Source organism: Alexandromys fortis, unplaced genomic scaffold, assembly GCF_014885135.2.
Source record: "Alexandromys fortis isolate MF-2015 unplaced genomic scaffold, M_Fortis_MF-2015_v1.1 scaffold_74, whole genome shotgun sequence".
Taxonomy (NCBI): Eukaryota; Metazoa; Chordata; class Mammalia; order Rodentia; family Cricetidae; genus Alexandromys; species Alexandromys fortis.
The window spans coordinates 863,774-887,054 of NW_026068008.1; the positions used below are offsets into that span (position 1 = coordinate 863,774).

The 23,281-nt window shown below is 40.7% G+C and overlaps 1 protein-coding gene across 4 annotated transcripts in view; it reads left to right on the forward strand.

Annotated features, from left to right (window-relative positions):
* Positions 1-5,528: 5,528 nt before the first annotated feature.
* The window catches only part of Pbx3 (PBX homeobox 3), a 193,240-nt gene continuing 175,487 nt past the window's right edge, over positions 5,529-23,281 (forward strand). The window contains exons 1-2 of one of the 4 annotated variants that reach the window (XM_050161698.1): positions 5,529-5,831; positions 6,670-6,743. In XM_050161698.1, the coding sequence (XP_050017655.1) occupies positions 5,632-5,831; positions 6,670-6,743 (274 nt within the window). In that variant the 5' untranslated portion in view covers positions 5,529-5,631. Of the gene's footprint in view, positions 5,832-5,862; positions 6,209-6,669; positions 6,744-23,281 lie in introns of those variants that run through there. The other 3 variants (XM_050161702.1, XM_050161700.1, XM_050161701.1) reach the window with 3 other exon arrangements.

Sequence of the window (23,281 nt, forward strand, 5' to 3'; positions counted from 1 at the left end):
TTTTGAGACTGGGTCTCTCTCTACAGCCCTTGCAGTCTTGGAACTCACTTTGTAAGCCAGGCTGGCCTCGAGCACTCAGAGATCCATCCACCTCTGCCTCCTTAGTGCTGGGATTAAGGTGTGCACCACCACTACTGGCAATTTTACTTATTTTTGTTTGACTTTAAAACTCAATAATTATTTTATTTAACATGTGTGTAGATTGTGTGGGGTGCCTGCTATCGCATGTATGCCACTTGCCAGAATCAGTTCTTTTCTTCCACCATGTAGGTTATTGGAATCGAACTCAGACCGTCAGGCTTGGCAGCAAGCCCTTTACCTGCTGAACCAACTAGCTAGCCCCTGGGACTCAGAGAGCCCAGGATTGCCTTGAGCTCACTAGCTGACAATGAGCTTGATCTTCCTGCCTCCCTCTCTTATTTACTGGGATGATAGCCCTGAGAACCACACCCAGCTTTATGACTATTTTTTGCAAATGTTTTCTTGCATTTATTTATCCCTATAAAGTATTTGCCGGGAAAAAATGAGAAGCTAATACAGGGCTTCTCTGTTTCTCTCTCATGTTAATATGGTACCATCCTAGTTTCATTCTGTTGTTGTGACAAATCACTCTGACTCTAAGCAACTTAGCGGAGGGAAGGGCTTATTTCATCTTACAGGTTATAGTCAGTCATTAGGAGAAGTCTGGATGGAAACTCAAGCTCTAACCAGAAGCAGAAACTACAGAGGAACACTGCTTGGCTCAAGCTTAGCCAGCTTTCTTATACAGCCCAGGATCACCTAGCTCAGGAAGTCACTGCCCGCATGAGCAGGTCCCCCTATAGACATTAATCAAGACAGTCCCTCACAGCCATGCCCATAGATTAATCTAGGCAATTCTTCAGTGGAAGCTATTGCTCAGGTGACTCTTTGCTGTACCAAGTTGGCAGTTCATGCTAACTAGAACAGCTACCTTTGCTTTTAGATAAATTTCATAGTTTACTGCTTCTGTTTTTTTTTAAAAATCTGTTATATTTTCCTATTCCAGATTCCATCCTGGATATAAGATAAGATCTTGTCATTAGATTTCCTTAGACTATTCTTGTTTGTGACAGTTTTTCATACTCTTTGTTTTTGATGAGCTTGACAGTTTCAAGGTCAAATATTTTGTAGGCCATCCTTCAGTTGTGACTTGTCAAGTGCTTCCCTTACAATCAGCTGTGATTATGAGGGTTAGAAGTGTAGTGATATTTTGTTTGTGTTTTAACAAATAAAGTTTGCCTGAAGACCAGAGTGCAGAGCTAAACCACTAAAGGCCAGGCAGTGGTGGCTCACACCTTTAATCCCTGGTACTTGGGAGTCCTACACCTTTAATCCCAGCACTAAGAAGGTGGCGATGGGTATAAGGATTTGATGACAGTTTGAAAAGCAAGTTTAGAGTAGAGAAAATCCAACTGGGTTTGGGGAGATGGTATAGTAAGCAAGAGTCCTTATTGGGGCAAGCATGAGGACCTCCGTTCAAACATCCAGAACCCATGTAAAGAGTCAAGCATGGTATGAGAGTTCCTGCAGCCACAGGATTGTTGTGAGTGGAGAAAGAGCTCTGGAGATGGCTGGCCACCAGTGTAGCTCCAGGTTCTGTGAGGGGCCCTGCCTCAGAGGAATAAAGTGGAGAATAACAGAGCAGGACACATGAAGTCCTACTTTGGACTTTACAAGGCACATGGGCTGACCAGCTTGAAGATATTTTATATGCATACACCACGAAGAAAATGTAATTTTTTTCCTTAGCAAGCTAAGTTCTATTTTTTTTCTTCTTTAAACCAAACCAGTTATATATTGAAGTCACATCTTAAAATACCTTGCCCTTAACACCACTTTGTCACTGTTAATGTTACAAGAATGTCCACTTGCCAAAAGTAAATTACATTTTCCTTGACTTTTAAAGTAATCACCACTTTAGAAATAGCAAAGATAGATTTAGGCACTTAGGGAGGGTCTATTCTATTAATCTGTGAAGGCATAGATGGCTATGACTCACGTTACTAAGCAGAGATAAGGGAACCTCCAATACCAGGGGCCAGGGTGTAGCTCAGCTGGTAGAAGGCTTGCTTAGCATGCATAATGCCTGGTTCCATCCCTAACAGAACATAACACAGGTATATATATGTCGTAATATTAGCATTCTGAATGGTAGCGGCAGGAAGATCAGGGTCATCCTTAGCTACATAATGAATTCAAGCCAGTCCAAAATATACATAATGTCCTATGTCAAAAATCAAAACAGACAACATCCACAGCAGCAGCAACAGCAAGAGAGAGGTGGGGAGGGGAGAAAGAGGAAGCGGGGCGAAGCTGGCTAGAGATGGCTCAGTGGTTGGTCAGTCTTGGCTGCTCTTCCAAAGGACCTGTTTTGATTCCTGGCATCCACAAGGCAGCTAAAAGTTGTCCCCAAGGGAATCTGATGCGCTCTTGGCTTCCGTGGACACCAGGCATGCATGTGCTGAGCAGACATACATGCAGACAAAACACCCACACACATAAAATAATAATAATCTTAAGAAAAGATTTATACTTTACTTCAACTACAGTTGCCAGTGAGCCTGTGAAGGAAGCCCTGCTAGGAGCTACTGAGGCTTATTGCTTATCATATTAATAATAATCAAACGGGACGCCTCCTAAGCAAAAGGCCACTATGATTTCACTGCAGAAGTATCAATTTTCCATACCACCAAATGACCACCGATTTAGAGGGTGTGTGCCATAACCTAGCTGTACATGTTAGGCATTTAACAAGTTTGTTTTATTCCTAATTGCTGGCATTTGCTTAAGTGTTTTCTTAATTCTAATTTATGTTTTTATGTTCTAGTTTGTTTACATAGCCCATAGTTCCCAATTGTCTTTATTTGCTTAAGTGTTTCTCTAATTTTATTTACATTTTTATATACGTTGCTTTGCTTACATAACTCACTGTTTGGAGTGGGCTAGGAATAACCATAAATCCCCATTGCTAATTAGCCTCATCCTCATGACTGATTAGTCAAGATTATGAGCCTAGAAGGAGGGCAGGAAGGAGGCCTAGCAGTGACTAACAGGATCATTGAATTTTAGAGCTGGAAGGAATCTGAGAGCTTACAGGCTCTTTCAGACAAAACTCTGTTAGTTTTACATCGTCTGCGTGGAGAATCAGAAAAAGTTGTCGGCTTGCTCTCGCTCCTTTATGCGAAAAATAAATAAATAGACAAATAAATAAATAAAAGGTGTACGGATTTGGTGACAGTTTGAATAGCAAGTTTAGAGTAGAGAAAATCCAATCAACGATGACTGTAACTCCTAATGAGGGCATGAAGAATCAGCAACTTGACACATAGAAGAGCAGGGAATATTAATGAACTGAAAGGAGGCTCTTTGGACTTAAGCAGGGTGAATTGTCTGGAACTCCTTCCTTCGCAGCTGTGCAGTTGGTAAGGCTTGGAGCTTGCCTGGCCCGTGAGCTTGGCTGCTATCTTTGCAGCGGGGAGTATTTAAAAGCACACTCAACATACGAAGGAAAGAACCTGGAACTGAGTAGCCTGCTTTATTCCAAGACTCCATCTGGCATTTAAAGAACTGCTTGTCCTACATTCAACCCTGCGGAGTAACAGCCATTTTTCATCTCCTCACGCCACTATTTTTAGTTTCAGGTAAGCTGGCTTATTGAGTCTGAGGAAGGACCGTTTAGACTCAGAATCTCCTAGTTTAAGACCTACTCTAGGGTGATCTCCATGAATCTAAAATGAGACCACGTTGAACCCCCAGCCTGAGGGATAAAGTCGAGAGCAACCTCAAGACTCCACCAGAGGTGTAGGTCCAGAGTCCAACACCTTTTAAGCCTCTCATGGGCAGAAGCGTAAGGGATGAAGAGTTGTTCCAGGTATGTGGATTGTAGCTGGAGTCGACTCCTGCTGAAGGGGTAAATTGACAAGAGAAATCCAATTCATTTCTAAGCAAACTTGTCTGTGAGACCAACAGCTTGCTCCGCACATTCTGCACACCTGCCAGAGTAGGCCCGGGATCACCAGGACTTGTAGAGTGTGCAAAGTGCAGTTAGCTTAGAAATTAGTCCTGGACTTCACTTTCTCTCCAGCCGACGTGTTTCCCTGTGACATTTCCCTCTGTGACCCCTTCAGGAAAGGGGTCTGTCCATGCAAGATCACAGGCTCCCCGTCTAAATGGTCACTCTTTGACAGACAGCGAAAAGCCCCAGCGCCGGCGCCAACTCCTAGCACTGCCTTCTAGGTTACTATAGCGACCGCGGGAGGGGCGGGGCTTTGGGACCCTCTTTCCCTGTCTCAACCCAGGACTTTCGAACGCTCCAATTGGGACAACCCTTTCTTGCCTCTGTCCCGCCTCGTTCGGCGCTGAGCGCAATGCGATTGGCCCCGGGCTCGAGGCCTTGTGCCCTGAGGGTACCACCTCTTGATAGGAAGAGCGGGAAAGTGTAGCAGGCACTGTCCGAGGCGTGAAGCTCATCTCACGCCAGGGCGGACCGCGCAGTTGGCTTTGGGGAAGACTATCCCATCCCCATATACCACTCCTAACTTCTCTGCTGTTAATAGTAGGAAAGGAGCCGGAGCCGGAGCAACACTTTGCATGCCAGGGCTGTCTAACTGTGGAGTGCGGGCGCGACGAGACGTGGGAGTCCCGGGCTTATTCTCAGGTGCCCCTCCACGGAGGCGGGAGAGTACGGTCCCCGTCCCAGGGGCGGGGCCAGGGACGGCGGCGGGAGGCGCAAGGTCCAATGAGCACAGGCCCCGCCCTCAGGGGCGGGGCAACCGGAGCGCTCCCCGCCCCCAGCTCACCCCGCCCCTCCCCCCGGGCGCCGGGGCCGCAGTGAATGAGTGGCACTGGCAGCCTGTCAATCCCTAAGCCGAGCGGCCTTCGAGCCCGGTCCGCCGAGGCTGCTGGCTGGGTGCGCGGCTCCGGAGGTGGCGGCGGCGACTTCTCCCGCCTCATCAATCTGCTGTCCGCCCTGCGTGCGGCCCGCCGGGGCCCTCCACCGGGCTCCGCGCCCCCGCCGCGTCGACCCGCCCGCTCCCAAACTTTCCTCCTCCGCCCCTCTCTCTCCCCGCGGCCCGCCCGTCGGCCTCCTCCTCCTTCTCCGCCGCCGCCGCCGCTCCCTCCCCCGGGGCCGCCGGTGCTCGGATCCCGCCCGGTTGAGCCGGCGGCGGCGGCGGCGGGCAGCTGAGGGAGGGGACTGTTCAGGCTGGCGCAGGCGGCGGCCGCGGCCGCGGCGTCCCGGCAACTCGGCTGGCACTGAGGACCAAGTTGCGCGGGGCCGCCCGGCGCGGCCCGGGGCGCTGAGGAGGCGGCGCGGCGGCCGCGTGAGGGCAGCGGGCTCCGCCGCCTCCGCCTCCGCTAGCGCCGGCGAGCGCGCCGCTTCCGCCCGCAGCTGTCTTCAGTCTCCGCCGCGGCGGAAGCCAGAGTCGGACGCCGGTCCGCGTCCCCTCAGTCGCGGGCCTTGCCGGGCCGGGCGGCCCCCTCCCGCGCGGGCGGGGAGCGCGCGGCCGCCTCCCCCTCCCCCTCCCCCTCTTTCTTCTCCTCCCTCGCCGCCGCCGCCGCCTCAGCCTTTGCCTCCGCCGCCGCCGCCCGCTCCCGCCCGCGCGCGGCGGGATGGACGATCAATCCAGGATGCTGCAGACTCTGGCCGGGGTGAACCTAGCCGGCCACTCGGTCCAGGGGGGCATGGCTCTGCCGCCTCCCCCTCACGGCCACGAAGGGGCGGACGGCGACGGCAGGAAGCAGGACATCGGCGACATCCTCCACCAGATCATGACCATCACGGACCAGAGCTTGGACGAGGCGCAAGCAAAGTTGGTGTCGTCTCATTAAGCATCTTTTGTGTGTTTACGGGAGCCGGGCTCGGGTCCCGGGTGGCTCCCTGGACCGGGGCCTCAGTGGCGGGCGGGACTTTCTCCGCCTGCCCGGGCCTGCCGGGCATTCGCCGTGCCCCCCATCGCGCGGGCAAAGTTGCTCTCCCGGCTCGGGACAGCCTCGGTCCGTGCTTCTTCCGTGCTCTGCTGCCCGGCCCCCTCCTCGGATTTAAACCTCCCGCCCGCACTTCTTTGCGCTCCGCGTCCCAGCCGGGTCCGGGCCGTGTCGCAGAGAAGTGCAACTTTCTCCGCCGGCCCAGACTCACGGCGTCCACTCCGCTCGCTCGGATTTGGGGTGACCGGCTGCTCCCCCGCAGGTCCCCGAGCAGAGCGCCAAGTTCTCTAGGAGGGAGGGCCGCTTTGCAAACTTTGCGGAGCTGTCAACCGCCGATTAGCTGGTGGCGGCCGGCCTCCGCGCCCGCTCCCCTCGCGTAGCTCGGGCATGGGGTTCCCCTCCGTGTCGGTCTGCTCCCTGGGGTCCCCGCCGCGGACCCCGGAGCGGAGCCACCAGCACGGGTCGTCCCTGCGTTCGCCGAGGCTGCTGTCGGCCCAGCAGATGGGTCGCGCTGCTTTCGGGCTGGAGCTCTCACCGCTAGAGCATGCCTCCAATCGCGAACTAGTCAACTTGAGTTTTTGTTGACTTCCCGTGGTTCCAAAGAGCTTTCCCACACCGGGGCCCGGTTTTAAATCTTGGGTCTAACTTAGGAAGGCGCCATATTATTCCAATAGGTGATGCTAATACCTATGTGTTTTGCTATTTTTTGTTTGTTTCTTTTAGGAAACATGCTCTGAACTGTCACAGAATGAAACCGGCGCTCTTCAGCGTCTTGTGTGAGATCAAAGAGAAAACAGGTAAGACTTCTGCCCGCACTGGGCCTGGAGACCCCCGAAGTGGGGTCAGATCCACTCCTTCGACTCTCCTGTTGAGAGCTGCTGCTTTTGGGCACCGCCATCTTTGATCATTCTCTTCTTCCCACCTCCAGATCTTGAGAAAAAACTGCAATAAATCTGGAGTCTATTTCTCAATTCTGCTTTGGTGCAAAATGAAGTGTGTGCGCGAATGGGGCTGGGTCACAAGTCTTTATCGGCAGCTCCTGAGTGCAGTCAGAGAGGGGGCTCTAGCCAGCCGCCCTCGCCTATCTCTTTTTGCCTTGTTTGTGTAGCAGTTTTTAAAAGGAGCAATGGGAGACTGCCAGGGACCAGGTGCCCCGGAGAGGCATCACCAGAACTTTGTTTTACTTAGGCAGCTTTAAGCTTTGGTTCTACTGGTAGAAGACACAACTGAACAAACCTTAGTAGCACGTCAGATTTAGGGTTTTAGTCGGGAAAATTACTTTTTAAGAATCCAGGAAGGAAAATGATGTGCTTAGGCATATACAACGTATCACACCTATTAGTACTTATATTAAATTCTCTATCTTGCAACTGTAACACTTGTAACTGTTGCAATATATATAAAGAAAAATGTCCACAGATGCAGATGAAACAATTTTGATGTTCAAGGCAGGAGTAGATGAGATGATAGGTTTAGATGATAGGTTTTGCAGACATGCTGGAATGAAAAATTGCAGATACATTATTAGGGAATTTTTTGGCAGTTCATTTTAGTTTAACTTTCTTGTCAGACTTTTTCTATTTAAGGTATTTTTGCTTTTGACTTAATGGTAAAGCTGAAGTGGAAGTACGGATATAATTCACATGCTTTAGTTTGCATTTAGCTATCTTTCCTGTATATGGCAAGCAACTCCCTTAATCAAGCTTTACTATTGATTATTTATTGTTGTATGTGTTGGGTGTATTGCTTTTTAAAGTTGCCCTTTTGTAAGTTAAGGGAAAGAAGAAACAGTCAAGTCCAGTATTTTGCATTTATAACTGATTCTGTTTTAATGGTTAAATGTTTGACTGTTTAAATTAAGTTTACAAATAAAATAGCACACTGCCTAGAATTGTTAGGCTGGTAGTTGAGTTGTACTCTGTTTTAACAGTACCTGTTTAACAGGTACTGTTCATATTTCTAAAAGTAATGCAGAGAAGATGATGGTTCTCTTAATGTATGTATGCTAAACTATAATTATTAGTAAATATTGAAAACCTTATTTGCTTTTCATTTATGCCATGGCTTTTTATAATTTCTTTGGTGATATACCTTACATTCAGAAAACCACAATCATTTTAAATTATTGACTTATTGTATGTTGGTTTTTTAGCTACCTTTAGAGTGCCTTGTGATTTAAGATGGTAGATGATTTTAAGCCAACTATAAAGATATCCAGCATTGAATCTTGAAGGCTTTTAATTTTAGAGAATAAAAGTATATAATTCTTAGTATATTATGTTGTTTAATTTCTGAGGGTTTTCTTGCTATCACTCCAGTTTTTGCTGACAGCTACGCACTGGAATATTGACTATGTTGTGAATATTAAGATTGATTCATCTTTATATGATAAAGAGAGGGAATTGATACTCTTCTCTAGCAAGAACCCCATTCTTATTATTTATGCTTATTTATTTATTTTTTGCCTCTTTAAAGTTTTAGCCTAACTACACAGAACCACACAGCATTTTATGTTTGGATGCTTATCAGCAGGAGGAATTCAATTAAGAAGTGTTAGTCTTCTAGTTGCTTATTTGCATAGGGCTTAGTTACAGCATTCTGAAAGGAAAGCTAGTCAACAGCATGTCAAAGGTGAGTTAAGAAAAAGAAACAAGTCTTTTCAGAGTCTGGGATGATGGTCGGGGAGCTTTGGTAGCGCTATCGCTATTTAAGAAGCAGAAGGGAGCAGACAAAAGAAATTTTTGTTTTGAAAATTGTTTCTGGGGCTTTCAGTGATAACTTGTAAATTAGATCCTCTTTTTGTGCAATGACCTGCGACCCAAGTTTGCAGGTTATCTCTTTTATGAAAAGCCAGCAACTGACAGAGTGAAGGCGGCTATCTGGGCTGAGGTATCCTCCTGCTAACCTCTCTGAGCTGGAGAGGGATGGGATTTAAGTACTGAGTGATTGATGGGGGTGAAGCTCTCTTTCTCTTCTCCATTCTCCCCTACTATCCACAGCTCTGCCTCATGGTCCCAAACCAGTTTTAGAAGGAGACAGGATCGCTAGACTCAGAGCCCTCAACTTGAAATAAAACAGCTGTGTAGACTTTAGTGTTACCAAAGCTGAGAAAGCCGGGCAGCACATTCCAGGGCCTACCCCCGTCTGCTTCTGCAGCCCTGCTTTAGAGACATTATGAACTTAGAGAAGAAGAGTTAGGGAATATACATTTGCTACTTAATACTTTTACTTTAAATCATATTATTAATTTATTATCATAACAGCTAAAGAGTAATTACCTAGAGAAAGTTCATCTAGTCTTTTGTGACTATAAACCAGAACTATGTGATGACTCTATTCTGCATAGTGGAGGGGAGGAGAGGACAAGTTGAGAACTAGAGGGGTGGGTAGGTGGGAACTGCCTCTTCAGTGGGTGATGTGATTTTGGTTGTCTTTTTCTTTTAAAATAAGACAAAATCATTAAAAACAATTTCATGTATTGCTAGAACTGCCAGTAGATTTTTAGGTTTCTGACCAGGCAGTGAATACTGCCAGTTTCGATGCACACAGGGGACTTAGTTTGGAAAACACCTTATTTCCCCCCTACCAAATATGAAAAGGCATTCTTTTCCCCTTCTGACAGATAAATGGGCAATCTGCCACAATTATATTATTTTCTTGTTCAGAGGTAAGGAGCGTATACTTTTACTATAAGATGATTCTGTTTTTTTTAATGTATTTATTGTAAATTTTATCATACAGTTATTTTAGGGCAGAAACATTTTTCATTGTTGACTTGTGACATTTATACATTTTAGAAGCAGCCAAAAAGTTGCAGGCTTTAAAAATCAAGACATATAACTGTTTTAAACTATGGAAACAAGGAAAATAGCAGTTGATGGCTAGGATTTTCTTAGGATATGTGATCATGCATCGCTTCTTAAACATCTCTAATGCAGTGAGGCCTGCTCATCTCCATTCTTTTGTTAGTATATTTTTCCTACCTATTTTTGACTTCCTTAATCTTGACTATGAAGTGCTTCTTTTGTGAAGCAATGTATCTTCAAAAATCTGTATTTTTTTATACAAGACCTTTAATTATGAGAATTCAAATGAAGGAAACATTTTTTTCAAAGAAAAATTTTAATATATACTAATCTAGCAATTTAGTACATAAGCTGAATAATAGAATTGTATAAAGAGAGTGTATATTTTTAAAAACCAACATAACCTTTTCCTTTTATAATGCTAGGTTAAAATACACATTGTTGATAGCTGCCAACCAAACTCTGATTTATTGCCACCACAAACCCTAAATAGTGTTCATTTACTAGTAATGTCTAATGGCAGACTGATGGTTTCCCAGATTTGTAGGCTTTGTGAGGCTTATAAGCAGGACTGACTTGGGAAGATCATAAAACTTAATGAACTTCTCTACTGCAGGAGGTGTCCGCAGGGGAAGAGAAAGGCCTGCTTGGCTGGTTGGGCTGCTTGAAGAATTTTTTATGTTTGAGAAGAAAATGACTATTAAACACTATACTCTTAAAAGAATCCATCTTGAGAAAGTCATAAGAATTTAAGCATCAGAACTAGGATAAGAATGTAGTTTGCACATGAGTTTTTGCACCCATTTAACATATGATAGATTAAACCTTTTATCTTTATTGCTACAAGTGTGAGCAGCTTTCAGAGAACAGGGCAGCACTCTTAGTTAACCCTTTCATTTAATTCGTCCTTACATTTTTAGTGTTTCATTTGCATCTTTTTCTGGCCTGTTCTTTTTTAAGACTTTCTTGTAAAAATTTGCTACATTTTTTTTTATTAAACAGCATTGTGTTATTCATTTAATTTTCAATGTATAAAAATCATATCAACCATCAAGTAAACATTTAGCAAAGAAATAAGAAAATTGTTATTTTGAGTCTCAGTCGTATACAGTATATTTTGTTGATCTTGCACTATATCCAGTATAATTAATATTTGCTCCAAAGTTTTAGAAACAAGTGCATTATTACACATATATAGCATTTCTATTTCAGTGAGACTGTTTTCCAGCTTCTAAGCGTTTTTTATTATGGACCACAACAACTCTTTCTCTCTCTTACTTTATATGTTATACACACACATATAAACAATATGTATTTGTGTACATATATATGTATGTATGTATGTGTGTGTATGTATTATGTGTAGAAAGAAGAGAACTTTGAACATTGCTTACCTTCAACAATGGCAACGATTGGCCAATCTTGTTTTCTCTGTTACTCCTACCATCCTAGAATTTTTGTGATTCAAATAGTAATGGCCTTTAGTAGTTCAAATTTTATGTCAATTTTAGATAGACATTATGGTTTGTTTATGTTGGGAATACTGAATGATTAAACAGAAAAAATACAAAGTCTATATATGTTATAAATGTCATAAATTATATTGCTTTATCAGTATATTTTCCTAAAAGCCACTTTAGAATATTTTGACAGTTTTTTCTCTATATAGATTTATATTGTTGACTGAAGATTTTGTAGGATGTTTTGAAGGCTGTAAAAGAATGACATATATCTGACTTTTCTTCCTTCTCTTTCATTCTTAAACATTAATATACATAATATGTTGGTAGGAAACCTGGAAAAATTGTCATTGCCAAGCTGTTTTAGAACTTTCTGGTCTGAAGTATCATGCAGATATACCTTTAAAATGGAATGATATTTTTTAGCCTTTTTTTCTTTTCAATAAAAATATATTGAAGCCTGTTGTCAATACTAACTTGATCTGTGCAAGTAAGTCTTTTGTGCCTTAGTTTTATTTTCAGTGAGCCTCATTATAGGTTTGTGTAGTTTTGACATTTTATTTGGAACTCTACCATGTTACTTTTATTAATTCACATAGCTTTATTCTAAATCAGAAATATATTATTCTTTTGGTAATGGAGGCCCCCAACTTGCCTCCAAAACACACAAATTCACCCATTTTTTATGACATAGAACTATGTTTTTTTATACTAATGATTTTTCCTTTAATTAATTTTGTTTGTAGTTTTAGATTTTAGTTTATAAATTTTATAATCCCAAACAAGATTTTAGTTAATGTCTTATTTAGTTTATTTTTATTTTGGTAGTATATAGGAGCATGCTGTAGGATGAAATTATATTTTATGTAGTGGGTCTTTAAGAACTGAAACTGAATTTTCTGAACCACGTAAGTTATCACTTTGTTTTACATTGATACCACATTGTATTTATTCAAAATAAATACTTGACACATCAGCACTAACATATCAAGTTAAATAAGTTTAGACTATTTTTTCCATATTCAAGTATATGTGAAGAATTTTTAGATATTTTTTATTTCAATATTGACACTATGAGAATAATGTTTTATTTGTTTTCTCAGCAGGCTTATGCTTTAGCCCTTTATCACTGTGATCAGCATGAGTGAGGTAGTAGCTGCACATCTCCCTCCCATGCTGACCTTTCCCAAGTACCTGCTCTCATGTTATTGACCATTTCAGACTGGAGGTGTGAAGAGACTCATTTGCATCGCAACATATAGAGAGTTTAAGTCAGTGGTGCTTTTAGTTCTGTTTGCCACGTTTTCTTTTCTTTACAAAGTTATAGAAGTTGGTGAAACAAATTGCTGTTGTAGCTAGGTAATAGTGCTATATTAGGGAATAAACTAAGAAGTAATGCTTGAGTGAGCACCGAGAAAAATATGCCATCTCTAATGCCTTCAGACACAGAACATATTAGAAAACAAATTTCAGTCTTAAAATCTTGATTTTAAAGATGTTCTTTGTAAGCGGACTTTCAGTTAGAATCCCTTATTACCTTTTTAATAGACATGACCTAAACATAAAAGATGATTATAGTTTTTAGTGTAAAGTGTAGCTTGCTTGTACATTGAATCTGAATAAAGTGTATTATCTAGCAAAGAAGTTGATTTGATAGAATGTGTTAAATTCAATAAGCATTTCAATTTTTTTATTTACTCTCTACATAGTAACAATTACTACTGAAACAAAGTAATTATGGATAAACATACTGTTTAAAGTTTTATATTTGTTTGCTTTCACCTTAAGTATTTTAAGAGTGATAAGCTGTTTTGAGTAGTAGCCCTTTTTGTGTGATCATATTAAAAGTTTTTGGTATACAGTGTACTCCTTTTAATGCAGATGCTTTCTCCTGATCTTTAAACCATTATTTAGGAGATGCCAACATATGTTAGTGCAAAATGATTTTGTTTTGTTTTGTTTTATGTGGTACATCAGTTTTCAAAGCATATTTCATAGGCATCAGTATCCAGCAGGTGGCTTTTTACATTAAAAAAATCATAAATTTTAAAATCCCATAAAATTTTATTTCAAATTCAAATTAACTGATTGAGAATGTCAGCATTTCCACTGTCTCTATATTAACATTTATAATAGAACAAATGGTTGCATATAAGAATTATCTGCAGCATAATCTAAATTAAGATTCTAAACAGGCATTACAGATGCTGGTAACTTTGGCAATTATCATTTTGTTTGGTGAACAGTAGTAAAACAGTGTGCGGTAAAAGTGTTTAGAGAGAGAGGATAAATAAATTGAACAGTTTTGCAATGCAAAGTGGTTTGTGGTGTTTTTGAGGATTTCTTGGCTCTCTCTTAACTGCTATTGTGAGCCTGGAGCAGATTTCCCCATTGCTAATGCCCTAGAAGTATTAATTCACTTTGATATGCTAATTAGAGGGCATTATGCAAGAAATGAGATTAAGTGGCAGCATGAAGCCATTTGCCTGTCAGTAAATTGAGAGCTTTAGCATCGGGAGGAGCTTTGTGAGTTTTTTTTTTTTTTTTTTTGGTGTTTTGTTTTTTCTACCCTCCCCACCCGAGTTTCTCTTGGTTTTGCATATAAATAAAATTGATTGAAGGCTCTAGAGAAGGTTCTGGAATATTGGACTTCCTCTCCCACCACAATTATTTAAATGTAATATGAAATTTTCGTTTTACATTCTGTTTGAAATTAAGAATTTGGTCATTTAGTTTTCTTCCTGAAATGACATTAGCAACATGGCTAGTGAATTGTTATCACTTACTTCTTTGTAAGTGTAAACATTGTGTACCAATGGCAGCACTAAACTGAATTTCACAAGAAAGTTTACTTGAGAGGGAAGGAAGTTGTTGAATTTGGCTTCAGGAGACTATGTTAAACGAGCTTTAAGATTCTGACTTGAATTCATAGAAGCTGAACCAATAAAATTAATTAGTGGTTAAACTTTGCCCTTTACAACGTAACCTGTGGATTGTATTTTATTGTGTATTGACATGTAAGATTACCGTATTTGATTTTCATGTTGAAAATGAAATTTCTTACTTTATTCTGGTTTTACTGAATTGTGGCTAAAGTCAGTCATTTGAATTTTGCTCTATAAAGCTATTTTGTGATTGTCTGTTATTTTGTCAGAAAATGAATGCATGGACTAAAGGGGTTGGGACAGTGGAGGACAGAATAAGCCAAGGTCTCTTCAAACATGAGCATCTTCTTGCTTTGATGGAACCACACACTGCTGACTAACTGCAGATCCCTGGGTTGGGTTAGATGGGACTGTTTGTTTGGGTGAGGAGTTTGTACTGGGACTTGGTTCTAGAGTCTGAATTCCATCATGTCTAGACCCAACTAGCCATAGCTAGTAGCTAGTTGCTGGGTGTCAGGAAGATAGATGCTCACAGCCCTGAAGATGAGAACCTTTGGTCAGAGTCAGTCCTCTTGATATTTCTGGGGGATGAGGACTATAACACATTAGCTACTTTTTTTTCCTTATGAAATACTTGGTTTCTTTAGATTTTTGTCTCTTTTCAGACTCCTCATTAGTCTTTTGATTGCTTATAAGTTTTGATTTTAAACATGTGAAGTTATTTCCTCTTGAAACAAGGAGAAAAATGCTTTGAAATTGCATATTATTATTTAAACAAAAGACTTTTGACAAGCTTTCAGGTCACTAAGCCTTGTAAATAAAGCTTTTTGGAAGACTTATAGGTACATGGCATTTAATGGAGCAAGTCAATCACTGCATTTCAAAAAAGTTGAATTGGCAGCTTGATAAGTACATCTCCTTTACTATGCAGGTGTCCTCAGTGAGGGAGAAGTGACTTTGACAGTCTTATAACTTTGTTTTTCTTGCTTCCTCACCTCCCCCTTAAAAAAAAAAAAAAAGAAAGAAAGAAACTACCGATGAAGGTAGTTGGAATTCATAGTCAGATATATCATTTTCAACTTGGAATGGGAACTAGCGCAGGAAATTGATTTTATATTTATTATGAAAGCAAGAACTCTGCCACCAACTGACAGCCGTCCATGTTTTAGTTTGTGATAATTGTCCACAGACATCACTCTGCAGTTGGTCCAGGTTATTTATAATGTTGATTGGGAGTGTTGGTCCATTAAAAGGTGTGGGTATAATGAACATCTTTAATTAAATCAGGAAAAATTGAAATATTTTGTTTTTCTTCTCTGCCAGATCTTGGGTGTAGGATTAACTGTCAGCGCTGCTAAGAACAAGCTACAATAGATTGTACAATGATTTCTCTGGCATCATGGATGTATTTATTACCATTTTTGAACAAATTATACTAACATGAAAAGTTGTGTTTGAAATGATTGTGTGCTAGATAAGGCGATACATTACAGCAATGGTTGGGTTTATGGAGCTTTATGGAGAGGTTTTTCTCAGAAATTATAGCACAGGGCTGTCACTATAAAACCCAGGGACACAGTTGGTAATAACATACAGGGAAGATAGTTTTAGGGTTTTCACTTATTTGAATAACAAGTGAAAACCCTCCAGTTTTTCTTACTGTATTTCTTTGTTAGAATAGTGTTAAAAAAAAGAAAGGAATCTTTTAATTGTGGGTGGGGTGTGGGTGTTGACTTGTTTGCGTGTGTTCCAGCTTGGCACTTGTTAGAGCCTTGGCGCAGTGCTAAGGAAGGCCTCAGGAGCTCCCTGACATCTACGTCCACAACTTTTGGACTTTGATAAATGATGGACACTGAGCGCCTGAAAATGAAATGATGGGCCTGTGAACATAAATTATATTTTATCAATGTATTGCATGAACTGATTTCGATTTACCTAGATTTGTGCTCCCTCACCAGGTGCTGGGGGTGTTTCCCAGGGGTTCCACATGCTAAGCAACTGTCCAGCCATTGAGCTGTGTTCTTATTTACAATTTTGTTTTAGTGAAGATAGTAGTTCTACTTCAGTGTGATCAGGCCAACAATGTTGAGTTTTGACAGTAAATCAACTTCATCTTTTTCTTGCTGATTTTCTTATGTTTTTTTTTATGATTGACTATTGTGTTAAATTTCTAATATTTTACAGAATATTGGCTTGATATTTAAAGTGATTTTTTTTCTAGAACCAAATCAATCATGAGTACTTTGTTTTTCTCTGAAAATGAAGATTTTAAAGTATATATTTTGCTGTTACTCAGTGAATTATTTTAGAAATAAAAACATGTGTTTTTCTAAATACAAGAAAGTAGCTGTCAACCACTGTAGTGTGTAAAAGGTTGACTTGTTCCTGTAATGTTTTTCCTTCCATTGTAAATGTTAGACTGATGGCCAAACCATGGGGTTTCTGAATCTCTTTGTCCTTAGTTATAATTTTATAGAAAAGCAAGGCCTATCCCTTCAGAGGTTCTGTTTGTCTCATGTGGATAACAGTATAGATGGCTACCTCATTCCCATTCACTGACCACTGTGCATATGCCAGGCTATGTGCTGACTGATTTATGTACGTTTCCTCTAATAAGACAAGTTACACTCTGAAAATTAATTTATATATATATATATGGAAAAATTCTATAGTACACATGACATGTTTTTTCTTAAACCTCAAACAGCCACCAAACACATTTAACCTTACAGAGGAGAAAGGTTAACTGCTCTACCACTGGCCCCATAGTGAGTGTCATCCCAGGTTTCTTCTGCTCCAAGAGTACAGGTGGAGCCTTCCTACTTGGGGACATGTGTATCCCCAAGTGGTGGATATGGGTATCCAAATGGCAAAACCTGAGCTTAAAAAATTTGTTCAGGGATGAAGTGACAGTGAGTGGCAGCAGAGCTTCGGTCAGCACCAGTGTAAATATTTGTAGACAACCATGTTCTACAGACTTCAGTCTAATGGCAAAAATCTGCCCTAAATGCCTCGGTAAATATATGCTGGAGAACAGAAGCCTATTCACGGAAGAAACAATTGACTTTCGCTTCTCTGTTGTCAAAGTGGCCCCTGGTGATAGTGCTGTGGTGGCTAGATAGAGCGAGCAGAATGGCTTCCTCCTGGCTGGTGGGCTGGCAGCGGCACTGGCACTGCCAAATGTACTTCCTATTTGTTGTGCAAGGGAATTGGAACAGTGAGGCATTTATCATATCATCCCCTGCTCCTCATGCGAGCAAAAAAGGAGAAGTTGTCAATGAAAGAAAAAGAACTGTAATCGCACATTTACATATGCTTCTAATTGTTGATTTGGGGATTTTCTATGAATATGGCTTTACAAAACAGATGCTGTTTAAGAAAAGGGGGAACATAATTTTGTGGGCAATGAATTAAGTGTTTTTGTGGCCCTCTCATCCGTAGCTAGGAGCAGTTTGTGGACCGCGTCTGTGAACGCGGCTCATAATTGTTTTTCACACATAAGTTATGCAAATGAGCTTTTATGGCAACTGGCATAACAATTAGCATCCTCCAGCAATATTTTAGCAGGTTAATTGCAAAATTTCTAAATTGTACATCTGACTTGTTAATTAGGCATGACAGAGGTGGTAAAATAGTTATCTTCAGGCAGTGGCAGCCAGGAGCTGCTTGAAATGCAAAGAGCAAGGATTGATTGGATTTGAGGGCTGCAATTGTGGGAGCAGGGCTGCTGTCAAGTGCCGCCTAGCAGCTCTGCTCCAGCCGCTGCCTCAGAGCAAGACCTGGAGTTGCTGCAAGGATCCAGCCATTTACAAATCTACTTTATTTAACTCTGCAACTTTCTCATTCCCACCTATCTGAACTGCTTGTGCCGCACAGTTTGATGTACATGGGGATCGTTGAAATGAGACAGCAACACAAAAGAAGATATTTTAGGGCCCTGGAAGTTTACTTTCTATTCTAACGTCCATGTCAGCACCTGTTAATAGTAATAATAATAAAAAGGGAAGCACAAACTCCCCACTTGTGCCTGATGTGAATTTGAGTTGCCCAGGCACCAAGTGTGATCATTTGCATTGTGATAATTTAACTTTTAAACATCATTTCCTTTCATGCTTCATATGTTAGGGAAATACTATTTTGTGTTTACTTATTTTTAATAAAGTCAGAGAGGAAGAGTGAAATACCAGAGCTACACACAGTAAACGGATTACTTTGTGGAATTTATAAAATGACTATATTCAGCATAGCATAGTATTCTTAGATTTTCTGTCAGTACAGAATTCTTCTGTCTGTAGTACGTTTGAAGTCATAAATTTTTTCTGGACTGTTTCGTGGTTTGAATGGTATAATTTGGTAAACATGAGCATTAGTGAATGGAGTATGATAACGTGTATCTGGTGCCACGACGAACCATGCTCTTTGTATCTAAATTAGGCCAATTACTTTTTTCTGTGCATATAGTACATACAAGTATACCTCATATGAAGTGAAGCATGTATGAAATCTGATGTCATCTTTGAATTCACATATATTTTCTTGATTAATCTAGATTGTGTTTAATGTTGAAATATTATATTTTCATTTCAAAAGTAAATGTTCTACATGTGCAGCTGTACTAATATTTTACATTTTCTTGTGACATGTGTATATGGGAAAGTGCCATTTATGATATGTTGTCATCAATAATTTTGTCACTGAGAATAAAAGGCCTTAAACTCATCCACCCACTGGACCATTTTATCATATTTATTTTAAGAGATGAAATTAGTGAACAATTGGGCTCTTTATATGTAGGAGATGTGAAAATAACAGAATGTTTACCATGAATGAAGCACAACATTAGCATTTCAGTGCCAATAAATTATATTGTGGTTATTGTAGTAGTGTATTCTATAGATATCTAATAAATAGTTTCTGTTTTCCCCAGATTCTTTATGTGTTCTTTATTATGGCCTAATTTACAATAAGTGGTGATAGTAAACATTGGTTAACTTTTTAGAGTAATTTATCACATTTGAAACTATTGTATTTTGAATAAGAGTAAAATATTGTTCCAAATCATTACATTTACTGATTACATGCTCTCCGATTTTTATCCATTGCTGTATTCGGCAATTTAAGCAAGAGTTTACCACAGTAATGCTTCAGTGGATAATATTTGGAATAGAGTAACCATTTTAATGAGTTCATCGAGAGAGAGTCAGCAGGGAGCATTTCAGGTGTGTTACGGCTTTTGTCTTGTCAGGGTGCACATCTCTATACCATTAGCCGAACGGCCTCAGAGCCCTGCTCATCTCAGTTAGTAATGACTCCAACAACAACAACAACAACAGAGCCGAACAATAACCCAGAGCCTCACCTTCCTAGTGAAGTCGAGGCAGCAAGACAGAAAGTACAGGCAGGTTGTGTGTTCCTAGGAAACTTGTTAAGTGAATACCATTTCTTTGGGTTAAATTTCCATCACATTTTTAACTGTCCCGATATTGATCACCCTACAGAGGAATGAGACTGAAGCCTGGTAGTTATTAGTATAAAGAGGGTCAGCTGCAGAGACGGTCCCGAGCAGAGGCTCTCATGGTAATGATGCTGCTATTTATAGATCCCCATTTCATTAGTTGCAGAGTTTCAAGGAAGAGATTTTCTCTAGGGGAAATGGATACTTGAAGTTCATTTTCTCCCTCACATTAAGGCAGGAATGTGAACAACCTTCAGTATAGGACGTGCGATTATGGTATTTTTGTAGGAGCAGTTTATTCCCTAAATATATTTGCGGCAGTAAACGTACATTTGAAACATAATGTAGGGATTCAGGAATGCCGGCCGCTGTTCTGGTTGAGTGCTACATTGTGCACATTGCGCTTTATATCCTTGTCTTTTTTTTTTTCTTGTGAAAATTAAATTCAGAAATTGTGCAAAGCTGTGTATAATCACGATTTTCCCTTCCTTCAGAGTGCTTTAGGGCTTAAGAAGGATGTGAGAGGTGCCAGTTACCCCAAAATCCAGTCTACCCACAGTGTGTATCTGTCCATATCTGTGATATAGGTAATCGTGCTTTCCTTCTGGAATTCTTGACATTTGAGTTATTTTTTTCCCTTTAAGAGAATATTTACTTAGCTAGTATTCACTTAATTAGAACTGACTGTTTAATGTTTTCTGGGCGGGTATTTATGGTATTTTCTTTGCTATATTTGCATTCCAGAAATTAAGTCCCCCTGCCATTATTCGGCGAGCCTTTCATACATTAGAATGATGAATTGAAAGCAGAAATGGGAAAAAGACTGCAATGCAATGAAAATTTAATCAGCGTCTTCTGCTGCTTTAATAAGGCAAATAATTCTTATTGGCCGCTGTGTTAAGGTTTCTAATATTTAATTCATAACAAACCTTGCATTATTCTGCAGTAGCATCGACAGCTCCACTTTGCTGCCTGCCAACAGGCAGCCATAAAAACCTAAAAGCAGATGTAAGTGTCTAAAACAAGGAGAATGATTAGATCTAAAGCGGTCAAAAATCAACAATATTGTGAAAAAATTTGATGGATCTCTGTATTTAGTGATGCAAAAATGATATTAATTAAGTTTTCTTGAACAGATTGTTTTTGACTTAGTAACCCTTTATAAAGTGTGGTCTTTAAGCAAATGTCAATAGAGTGTTTGGCTGTAATCTTCTTTAAATTGGACACAAACTGTGCTGATTCTACTGCAAGTATATCCGGTTTATATTACTGTGTGTATGAATTCTTAGACAGTACTGTACTGAAATGGAGCCAGTGGGATAAAATGTTATATCTTCGGTTAACCCAGTTTGAGGAGAGCAGTAGCTTTTGGAGCCTGTTTTTGTTTGGAATGCCTGTTAAAAATTTAGTCCTGGGATTCGAGGAGTGCATTCTTTCATTTCTGACCCCGACTCAGATGATTCTACAGTCACAGCACCGTCTTTCTGGATTACCATCGGGATTATCAGGGGCTTTTGTATGAGGTTGTGTTGGGCATTACGTCTGGACTTGCAGAATGAACAAAAAGATATTGTTACTGATTCCGTGAAAACAGTCTGAATCATTCAGAAAGATGTGGAGAAGAGTATTTCTATAGTGTGAAGCCAGAGAAAATGGCAACCTGCCAAAGCTAGGTGCAAGCTCTTGTTACATGGAAGGGTTGGGTCTGTTCTCATTTCTTCTTGAAATGGCTTAATTGGTGTCAGCACCCCAGGGATAAAGGCCTCTAACACTGAAATCCACACGATTCACCCTGTCTCTGCTCAGTGTAGGGAAACTGGTAACAACTGGTGGTGAATGAGGAGTGAACGGTGCCGTAACAATACTCGATGATGTTTGGGATGACAGAAATTAATACGCACTTGCGTGAAGAAAGCAGTGATTAATGGCAGTGAGCACGGGAACGCCGGTCCTCCTTTTACTCCACTTTGATGGGGATTGAAAAGCAAAAGGCTGTTTTCATTCTCTGTAGAAAGCAGAGGTCACACAGAGCACATTATAGCAATTTTTCCTCTCTGTTTTTTATTTCATAAATATTATGATAAGCATAGATTAGATGGATTTTTTATGAAAGCTTAAAAGGATATTTTATGTCACTTGAACATTGTTGTTTATGCATAAAGAAATCAGACATTCTTCTCTTCCTGTGTTAGATCATTTTCCTTCATGTCAGAATAATTAGTATAATTAAGAATTAAAAAAGCACACAAACACACAGTTGTGTTAATACCGCATACGGTGTTATCATAGGAATGAAAAGAGCCCAGTTTCCTAGAGACTACTAGGACAGGGTGGGACAAGAGTGCTACAGGGACTTTCACCATTTTCCCTGCTCCTCCCCTGTTTTTCCCCAGTGAATGTCTGACGTAAATATATTTTGCAAGGTACTCGCACTTGTCAGCAGCTTTCTTAGCCATTTGATAAAGCTTCTTTATTCTACAAGAAAGCCTGAAATAACAGAACTGTACTTTGGATAATGAATTCTTCATCTGCGGAGAACTTTAAAACAAAGTACAGTGTTGGCATTTTTTTCTTTTGAGTGAGAAGGCTGATATATCTTTTAGATCCGACAGGAAGACATAAATTAATAGAGTTCTGGAGTTCAGTTTCTCATTAATAATCCATTTTGTCATGGTTCTTGGCATTGTCAGGCTAGTAGCTGGTTCATATCTTGCTGAGGGATAAAAGCAGATTCTGTCTTAAGGCACAGAGCAGGAATAAAGAGTTTATCGCATTTGGGGGAACTACATGCTCTAAGAAAAACATTGTTTTGCAAAAAGTTTCAGTTTTTGCTTAGAAGTACACTGCACATTTCCCTGGGTAAAGCTTTTAAGATTTGAAAATGGCTCTGAGAACCTTGGATTATTGTAGTTTTACATCATTGGGTAGAGTTGCCTTTGCTGATGGTTTGCAGTGTTTTTCAGGGACAGTTTTGGTAAAGTTAATACTATTTTATATATTTTTTTTAGAACTCTATATATGATCCTATGATGGTTCAAAAGCAAACACAGAAAAGTCACTATTCCTCTCTGTTGGTTGTCAAGATGGTCTGTGATCTCAGCCTGCGTGCTAGGCGTGGTACTGAAGGGGCTGTGTAGGCTGCGGTTTAGAATCCTCTGAATTGTTTGATAATTTGGTGATGCTAGGTTTACTTCTTTATTTATTTTGAGTCAGGGTCTCACTATGTAGTCCTGCCTAGGATGAAATTTACTACGTGGACCAGGCTGGCTTTAGATTCACAGAGATCCGCCTCTGCCCTCTGAGTGCTGGGATCAAAGGTGTTTTTATAGAGGCTTCAGAAACACTCGGCATTAACACTGCGCTCGGTCACAGAATTTCTAAATGGCATCATTTAAACTTGCTTCTGTTTATGTTTTGAAGAACTTAGCTTATAAAGATGGACATACTCAACCCTTCCTGATACCCAAGGGTGTCATCCCAAGCTGTGTTAGTGCCGAGAAGCTAGCTGAGTGGAGGTGAGTGCAAGGGATACAAGTTGTCTTGTCTTCTCGTGTTTCACAGTATTTTTTTTTTATCATGTATCCTGTAAGCCTTCTAAAAAGGGATGCTTTAGAAATAGACAAGTGAAGAAGGTTTTATGGTGCTGTTCTCAGCTAACCCTATTCTTTTTGTTTGTGCACTTTTAGCTTCCAGGTATCACATGTGGGGTGTGCAGTCTTAAGTGTTTAC